Genomic DNA, 9,652 nt, shown 5'->3' on the forward strand with positions numbered 1-9,652 from the left:
GGGGTCCCTGGGAGGGAAGCTACCAAGGAGGGGTCCCCAGAAGGAGTCCCTGGAAGGGAAGGGGCTGAGGAGGGGTCCCGGCAACGACAAGGACCAGAGAAGGGTCCCTGGAAGCGATCGGGGAGAGAAGGGAAGGGACCGGGGAGGGGTCCCAGGGACGGAGGTGCCGGGCAGGGGTCACTGGAAGGGGTTGGGGAGGGGTCCCAGGGACGGAGGGACCGGGCAGGGGTCCCCGGGAGGGGCTGGGGAGGGGTCCCAGGGACGGAGGTGCCGGGCAGGGGTCCCCGGGAGGGGCTGGGGAGGGGTCCCAGGGACGGAGGTGCCGGGCAGGGGTCACTGGAAGTCGCTGGCGTCGATGTGCAGCGGGGGGAAGTCGGTGAAGAGCGAGGGCACCGAGGGCACGGCCGCGTCCTCGGGCTGCGGCAGGAACGGATCGTGCTGGTCCAGGAGAGCAGCGCTGCCTGCCGAGGGGACGGGGACAGCTCGGTGACATGGGGACAGGGCAGTGACCCGGGGACAGCTCGGTGACATGGGGACAGGGCAGTGACCCGGGGACAGCTCGGTGACATGGGGACAGGGCAGTGACCCGGGGACAGCTCGGTGACATGGGGACAGGGCAGTGACCCGGGGACAGCTCGGTGACATGGGGACAGGGCAGTGACCCGGGGACAGCTCGGTGACATGGGGACAGCTGAGTGACCTGGGGACAGGGCAGTGCCAAAGGGAGAGGGCAGTGCCCAGGGGGACAGCTCGGTGACCTGGGGGACAGCTCTGTGCCCAGAGGGACCGAGCACTGCCCAGGGGACAGCTGAGTGACCAGGGGACAGCTCGGTGGCATGGGGACAGGGCAGTACCCGGGGACAGCTCAGTGACCCAGGGACGGCTGAGTGCCCAGGGGACAGGGCAGTGACCAGAGGGACAGGGCAGTGCCCGGGGACAGCTTGGTGACCTGGGTGACACCTCTGTGCCCAGGGGACAGCTCGGTCATCTGGGGACACCTCAGTGCCCAGGTGCCACCTCTGTCCCCGCCCCAGCCCCGACACTCACCGGGGCTCAGCTGCAAGCTCTCCTCCAAGGTCGCCACCACGTCGGGCATCAGCTCGGCCACTCCCAGTGTCCCCAGTGTCCCCAGTGTCCCCGGGGTCCCCGGGGCCGCCTCCAGCCCCTCCAGCGACTGCAGCAGCAGCTCCTGCACGTCCTGGCTCCCCTGCAGCAGCTCCTGCATGTCCTGTCCCCCCGGCAGCAGCTCCAGGTCCCTCAGCTCGGCTGGCAGCGTCCCCTGCTCCTCGGGGACCCGTGGTGGCTCCGCAGCGCCCAGCTGCAGCGTCCCCACTGTCCCCTGCAGTGTCCCCAAGTCCTCTGGGCACACCTGCAGCACCTGCAGCCCCCCGGGCAGCACCTGCACGGGCCCCACAGCCCCTGGTGTCACCTGCAGTGTCCCCTGCATGCTGGGGACCGCTGATGGCACCTGTGGTGGCTCCAGGCTTTGTGGGTGCAGTGTCCCCAAGCCCGTGACCTGCAGGGTCCCTGGGCTTGTGGCCACCACCTGTGGTGTCCCCAGGGTCCCAGGGGTGACCTGCGGTATCCCCGGGTTTGTGGCCACCACCTGTGGTGTCCCTGGGCTCGTGGCCACCCCCTGAAGTGTCCCCAAGCTCCCAGAAGTGACCTGCAGTGTCCCTGGGCTCATGGCCACCACCTGTAGTGTCCCTTGGTTTGTGGCTATCACCTGTGGTGTCCCCAAGCTCCCAGGGGTGACCTGCGGTGTCCCTGGGCTCGTGGCCACCCTCTGTGGCCACCACCTGTGGTGTCCCCAGGGTCCCAGGGGTGACCTGCAGTGTCCCTGGGCTCATGGCCACCACCTGAGGTGTCCCTGGGCTCGTGGCCACCCCCTGAAGTGTCCCCAAGCTCCCAGAAGTGACCTGAAGTGTCCCTGGGCTCATGGCCACCACCTGTAGTGTCCCTTGGTTTGTGGCTATCACCTGTGGTGTCCCCAAGCTCCCAGGGGTGACCTGCGGTGTCCCTGGGCTCGTGGCCACCCTCTGAGGTGTCCCCAGGCCCCCCGGTGTCCCCAAGCCCCGCGGTGTCCCCAAGCCCTGAGGTGTCCCCAGGCCCCCCGGTGTCCCCTGCCCCCGGGGCTGCAGCCGCAGCGTCTCCAGGTTCTCCGTGGCCACCGCCAGCTCCTCCTCTGTCTGCTGCTTGCTGGGGGGCCTGGGGGACAGACAGGGGACAGGCTGGGACTGGGGTCAGGACTGGGGTCAGGGGTTGGGGTCAGGGTTGGGGATCGGGGTCAGGGATTGGGGATTGGGGTCAGGGATTTGGGTTAGGGGTGGGGATTGGGATCAGGGATTGGGATTGAGGTCAGGGATTGGGATTGGGGTCAGGGATTGGGATCAGGGTCAGGGATGGGGATCGGGATCTTGGGGATTGGAGTCAGGGACTGGAATTGGGGTCAGGGGTTGAGGTCAGGGATTGGGATGGGGGTCAGGGATTTGGATTGGGGTCAGGGATCAGGGTCAGGGATTGGGATTGGGGTCAGGGATTGGGGTCAGGGCAGGGATTGGGGTCAGGGATTGGGATGGGGGTCAGGGACTGGGATCGGGGTCAGGGGTTGGGGTCTGGGATTGGAGCCAGGAGTCAGGGGTTTGGGTCAGGGGTTGGGATTGGGGTCAGGGACTGGGACTGGAGTCAGGGATTGGGGTCAGGGCTGGGGATTGGGGTCAGGGATGGGGATTGGGGTTAGGGATTGGGGTCAGAGTCAGGGATCAGGATTGGGGATGGAGATCGGGGTCAGGGATTGGGATTGGGGTCAGGGATTGGGGTCAGAGTCAGGGATCAGGGATCGGGTCAGGGACGGGGATCAGGGTCAGGGATTGGGATCAGGGTTGGGGATGGGGATTGGGGTCAGGGATTGGGATCAGGGATGGGGATTGGAGTCAGAGATTGGGACTGAGGTCAGGGATTAGAATGGAGGTCAGGGATTAGGATGGGGATCAGGGACTGGGGTCAGGGATGGGGATCGGGGTCAGGGATGGGGGTCAGGGATTGGAGTCAGTCAGGGATCAGGGATCGGGTCAGGGACGGGGATCAGGGTCAGGGATCAGGGACTGGGGTCAGGGATGGGGATCGGGGTCAGGGATGGGGGTCAGGGGATCCCAGAGTCCCACAGAGGTGCCCCCACAGCCCCTCACCTGGAGGACACGCGGATGAGGCGCCGGTTCAGGTACTTCTGGGACTCGCTCAGGCTCCCTGGGGACAAACAGAGGCCTCAGGGGGGTGGCAGGCGCTGCCCTGGCTCATTCCCAAGCCGTGCCAGGCCGTGCCAAGCCGTGCCAAGCCATGCCAGGCTGTGCCAGGCCATACCCTCCAGCCTCTGGCTGTAGAAGGGCCCGAAAGCCTCGTCCCGGGGGGTGCTGGGGTACAGGAACTTGAGGGGGTTTTCTGGGTTCTTCTCCTCCAGGCTCATGTGGTAGTCCCGGATGATGTCGGGCAGGGCCAGGGACACCAGCTCCGAGGCTGTGTAGGGTTCCACGGCGTGGAAAGTGGGGGACCCTGCAGGGGGGACAGGGGGGTCAGCTGGAGGGTGACACCGTGTGCCACAAAGCTGTGCCGGGCATGGGGCTCAGCTTCACCATTCTCGTCCATTTTTAACCTAAATCTGAATTCACCTTCACCATTCTCGTCCATTTTTAACCTAAATCTGAATTCACCTTCCCCATTCTCGTCCATTTTTAACCTAAATCTGAATTCACCTTCACCATTCTCGTCCATTTTTAACCTAAATCTGAATTCACCTTCACCATTCTCATCCACTTTTTACCTAAATCTCAATTCAGTTTCAGCATTCTCATCCATTTTTATCCTAAATTCGAATTCAGCTTCCCCATTCTCGTCCGTTTTTAACCTAAATCTGAATTCAGATTCACCATTCTCATCCATTTTTATCCTAAATCTGAATTCAGCTTCACCATTCTCGTCCATTTTTTACATAAAACTCAATTCAGCTTCAGCATTTTTGTCCATTTTTATCCTAAATTCGAATTCAGCTTCACCATTTTCATACATTTTTAACCTGAATCTGAATTCAGCTTCACCAATCTCGTCCATTTTTAACCTAGATCTGAATTCAGCTTCACCATTCTTGTACATTTTTATCCTAAATTCAAATTCAGCTTCACCATTCTCGTCCATTTTTAACCTGAATCTGAATTTCTCCTCTTGCTTGCTAAACTCCGGGGGATGGAAGTTTATTTTCTGTGCCTTACAGTGGAACTGAACCTCCAGGGTCTCCCCAAAATTTGCTCAGCACAAAGGTTTATCAGGCGTGATAAACCTCACCATGGACCTGGAGAATCCCATCTCCTGAGGCTTCCACTGCTGCACTGCTGGGGGGTCCTGGGGGGTCCCGGGGGGTCCCGGGGGGGTCCTGGGGGTCTCACTCACCTGTCTCGTGGTGCTCCACCCACGTGAAGGTGACACCCCCGAGGACGCTCTCGCTGAAGCGCAGCAGGAACGTCCCCGTCCTCCTGGACTTGAGCAGCTTCTCGGCCTGCTTGTGGCTCACGAAGCCCAGGATGAGTCTGGGGGAGGCACCGTCAGCTCCCGCGGCCCCCCCGGGACCCCCAGGACCACCCCCAGACCCCTCCCCAGCCCTGCTCCTACCCGTTCTTCCAGAGCTGCTTGAGGTGCTCCTGGATCAGCCCCAGGATCCCGTCCAGCCAGGCCCAGAAGGAGAAACCGGCAGGGCCGTCCTGAGGGAGGGGACATGGGGTGGGGGGGAGAGGGGGACATGAGGACATGGAGGGAAAGAGGGGACAGGGAGGAAAAGGGGGGACAGGGAGGGACAAGGGGAGACATGGGGGGACATGGGGACATGGAGGGATGTGGAGGGACATGGGGGACAGAGGGGACAGGGCCATGGGGACAGAGGGGACAGAGGGGACAGGGCCATGGGGACAGAGGGGACAGGGCCATGGGGACAGAGGGGACAGCCCCTACTGACCTTTGAGAACTTGGGCCAGGCCACGGCGCTGTCCGGGGACGGCTTCGAGCCTTGAGGCGAGAGCAGGGTGAGGGGGACAGTGCAGCCGTGTCCCCCGTGTCCCCCCTGTCCCCCGTGTCCCCCGTGTCCCCGGTGTCCCCCGTGTCCCCAGCCTCACCCAGCAGTTTCTTGGCCAGCATACAGGGCCACGGGGACAGAGGGGACAGGGCCACGGGGACAGAGGGGACAGCCCCTACTGACCTTTGAGAACTTGGGCCAGGCCACGGCGCTGTCCGGGGACGGCTTCGAGCCTTGAGGCGAGAGCAGGGTGAGGGGGACAGTGCAGCCGTGTCCCCCGTGTCCCCCCTGTCCCCCGTGTCCCCCGTGTCCCCGGTGTCCCCCGTGTCCCCAGCCTCACCCAGCAGTTTCTTGGCCAGCATCAGGAGGTTGTCCCGGCTGAGGCCGCGCTCGGCCACGCTCTGGAACTGCCAGCTCAGCACCTCGGCCAGCCGGGGCCACGGGGCTGGCGGCGGGGACGAGAAGAACTGCTGGGCCTGGGGACACGGGGGACACGGGGGGGACACGGGGTGAGTGAGGGACACGGGGTGAGCAGGGGACACGGGGGGACACGGGGTGAGTGAGGGACACGGGGTGAGCAGGGGACACGGGGGGACACGGGGTGAGCAGGGCTGGGGACAGCAGGAGGGGAGGGGGACAGGGAATGGGGACATGGGAAGGGGACTGGGACAGGGGATGGGGACAGTGGGAGGGGATGGGGACACGGGGAAGGGGACACGGGGTGGGGATGGGGACATGCACTGGAGTAGGGCATGGGGACATGGAGGGGGACAGGGACATTGGGAGAGGACAGGAGGGGGACACGGAGAGGGGGGCACATGCACTGGAGCAGGGGACAGGGGGACAGGGACCAGGGGATGGGGACAAGTGGCAGGGGACAGGGACCAGGGGACAGGACAGGGACAAGGGGACAGGACAGGGATTAAGGGACAGGACAGGGACCAGGGGACAGGACAGGGACCAGGGGATGGGACAGGGACCAGGGGATGGGACAGGGACAAGGGGATGGGACAAGGACCAGGGGACAGGACAGGGACAAGTGGCAGGGGACAGGGACCAGGGGACAGGACAGGGACCAGGGGATGGGACAGGGATCAAGGGACAGGACAGGGATTGAGGGACAGGACAGGGATCAAGGGACAGGGACAGGGATTAAGGGATGGGATAAGTGGCCAGGGATGGGGTTCAAGGGATGGGGACAGGCACCAGGGCAGGGGACAGGGACCAAGGACAGCATCAAAGCAGGGCAGGGGACAAGGACAAGGACAAGGACACGGACAAGGACAAGGACAAGGACAAGGACAAGGACATGGACAAGGACACGGACAAGGACAAGGACAAGGACAAGGACATGGACAAGGACAAGGACAAGGACATGGACAAGGACAAGGACAAGGACAAGGACAAGGACAAGGATGAGGACAAGGACAAGGACAAGGACATGGACAAGGACAAGGACATGGACAAGGACAAGGACAAGGACATGGACAAAGACAAGGACAAGGACAAGGACAAGGACAAGGACATGAGGCAGAGCAGGGCACTGGGAGCAGGGGACAGAGATCTGCACCGGGGATGGGGCAGTGACCAGGCCTAGACCTGGGCACAGGGCACAGGGGACAACCAGGACAGAGGCTGGACGAGGGAGGGGACAGGCAGCAGCAGGGGGGACACGAGGCAGGGCTGGCACTGGCCAGGGGGTCCCGCTCGCCTTGGGGTCCGAGCTGAGCATGTTGAACCACAGGATGGAGGCCCAGGCGCTGGAGAACTGGTTGTTGTTGGAGATGATGACAAAGGGCAGCGTGGTGGCCTGGGGAGGGGACAGGGGCTCAGGCTGGCTGTCCCCAACCCCCCCTGGCCCCCTAAGCCCGGTGAAAAGTATTGGAAATTAAAGGTAAAAATATCTTACACGTAGTTTTTACTATAAAAGAGACCCCGTGGGCGGGAGAGAGTGCCCTTGGCTGTCCTGCTGATCACACCTCGGCTGGACAGACAGAAAAACTTTGTAGATGAGGAACAATAAACTCAACTGCAGACCAAAAGAAGAGCTCAGACTCCTTCCCCAAAGCTCGGCCTGCCCAGAACCACCAAAACCACCGTGCTGGGGCAGAGCGGAGTGAGAGCCGAGCCTGCCATTCTCACCTCGAGCTCCAGCTCCAGCCCGCAGTAGGCGTAAGCCAGCGTGAAGGTGATGAGGTGCAGCTCCTCCGTCACCACCAGGGGACCCTGCGGGGAGTGTCACCGCTGTCACCACCCGGCCCAGTCCAGCCCAGTCCTCCCAGTCCTCCCAGTTCAGCCCAGTCCATCCCAGTTCAGCCCAGTCCATCCCAGTCATCCCAGTCATCCCAGTCCTCCCAGTCCATCCCAGTCCCTCCCAGTCCATCCCAGTCCTCCCAGTCCTCCCAGTCCTCCCAGTTCAGCCCAGTCCCTCCCAGTTCAGCCCAGTCCCATCCCAGTCCCTCCCAGTCCCATTCTCAGTCCATCCCAGTCCCTCCCAGTCCTCCCCAGTCCATCCCAGTCCCTCCCAGTCCCTCCCAGTCCATCCCAGTTCCATCCCAATCTCTCCCAGTCCCATTCCCAGTCCCTCCCAGTCCTCCCAGTCCATCCCAGTCCTCCCAGTCCCTCCCACTCCTCCCAGTCCCTCCCACTCCATCCCAGTCCCTTCCAGTCCCTCCCACTCCATCCCAGTCCGTCCCAGTCCCTCCCAGTTCAATCCCAGTCCATCCCAGTCCCTCCCAGTCCCATTCCCAGTCCCTCCCAGTCCCATCCCAGTCCCCTCAGTCCCTCCCAGTTCAATCCCAGTCCATCCCAGTCCCTCCCAGTTCAATCCCAGTTTATTTCCAGTCCCTCCCAGTCCCTCCCAGTCCCATCCCAGTTTATTTCCAGTCCCTCCCAGTCCCTTCCAGTCCCTCCCACTCCATCCCAGTCCGCCCCAGTCCCTCCCAGTTCAATCCCAGTCCATCCCAGTCAATCCCAGTTTATTTCCAGTCCCTCCCAGTCGCTCCCAGTGGCTCCCAGTCCCTCCCGTGCCCACCTCGCCGCGGCGCGTGTCCCACCTGTCGATGTGGATCCGGGCCTCCATGCCGTGGTTGCGGTCGTGCAGCCGCACCAGCAGCCGCGCGCGCGTCGAGAACTTGCCGGCCGTGCGCAGCACCAGCGGCCGCTTGCCGGCGTTGGGCGTGCTGGGCTGCTGCTCCACCACGAAGGCGCTGGGAACGGGGGGTCAGGGCTGCCCCGAGCCCCCCGGGCCGCCCCGAGACCCCCGGGCTGCCCCCACTCCTGGTTTGGCACAGGACAGCCCCAAAATTCCTCCCAGTCCTAAATCCCAAGGTTTGAGTGGTGTTCAAACACCCAGAGATGGGAAGGACTCATCAGGAGTCAAACTTGTGGCATGGGACAACCCCAAAACCTGCCCTGTCCTAAATCCCAATGTTTGAGTGGTGTTCAAACACGCAGAGATGGAAGGGACCCATCAGGAGTCCAACTTCTGGCACAGGACAACCCCAAAAACTGCCCTGTCCTAAATCCCAATGTTTGAGTCATGTCCAAACACCCAGTGATGAAAAGAACCCATCAGAGATCCAACTCCTGGAATAGGACCACCCCAAAACCTGCCCTGTCCTAAATCCCAATGTTTAAGTGGTGTCCAAACATCCAGAGATGGAAGGGACCCTTCAGAATCATCTCCAGCTCCTGGTTTGGCATGGGACAACGTCAAAAGTATCCCCAGTCCTAAATCCCGATGTTTGAGTGGTGTCCAGACACCCAGAGATGGAAGGGACCCATCAGGAGTCAAACTCCTGGCACAGGACAGCCCCAAAATTCCTCCCAGTCCTAAATCCCAATGTTGGAATGGTGTCTGAACACCCAGAGATGGAAGGGACCCATCAGAAATCCAACTTCTGGAATGGGACCACCCCAAAACCTGCCCTGTCCTAAATCCCAATGTCCAAACACCCAGAGATGGGAAGGACACATCAGGAGTCAAACTTCTGGAATGGGACCACCTCAGAACCTGCCCTGTCCTAAATCCCAATGTTTGAGTCATGTCCAAACACCCAGTGATGAAAAGAACCCATCAGAGATCCAACTCCTGGAATAGGACCACCCCAAAACCTGCCCTGTCCTAAATCCCAATGTTTAAGTGGTGTCCAAACATCCAGAGATGGAAGGGACCCTTCAGAATCATCTCCAGCTCCTGGTTTGGCATGGGACAACTCCAAAAGTATCCCCAGTCCTAAATCCCAATGTTGGAGTGGTGTCCAGACACCCAGAGATGGAAGGGACCCATCAGGAGTCAAACTCCTGGCACAGGACAGCCCCAAAATTCCTCCCAGTCCTAAATCCCAAGGTTTGAGTGGTGTCTGAACACGCAGAGATGGAAGGGACCCTTCAGAATCATCTCCAGCTCCTGGTTTGGCACGGGACAACCCCAAAAATCCCCCCAGTCCCCAAATCCCAATGTTGGAGTGGTGTCCAGACACCCAGAGATGGAAGGGACCCATCAGAAGTCCAACTTCTGGCACGGGGCAACCCCAAAAGTCCCCCCAGTCCTACCCTGAGAGCACTGAGGGCCTGACAGAGGTGTCCAAACAG

General features: G+C 61.7%; 1 protein-coding gene across 1 annotated transcript; it reads right to left on the reverse strand.

Annotated features, from left to right (window-relative positions):
* Nucleotides 1–206: 206 nt before the first annotated feature.
* Nucleotides 207–8,279, reverse strand: LOC120513580 (the record flags this gene model as incomplete). The annotated part of the gene is made up of 12 exons (XM_039733146.1): nt 207–461; nt 1,048–1,786; nt 1,860–2,208; nt 3,189–3,246; nt 3,361–3,549; nt 4,441–4,577; nt 4,660–4,748; nt 5,240–5,289; nt 5,397–5,532; nt 6,768–6,866; nt 7,199–7,282; nt 8,091–8,279. Coding segments are annotated over 12 exons (2,247 nt in total), but the record flags the coding sequence as incomplete, so codon positions are not given.
* Nucleotides 8,280–9,652: the final 1,373 nt, after the last annotated feature.

Source organism: Passer montanus, unplaced genomic scaffold (genome assembly GCF_014805655.1).
Source record: "Passer montanus isolate IOZ18808 unplaced genomic scaffold, ASM1480565v1 scaffold836, whole genome shotgun sequence".
Classification (NCBI taxonomy): domain Eukaryota; kingdom Metazoa; phylum Chordata; class Aves; order Passeriformes; family Passeridae; genus Passer; species Passer montanus.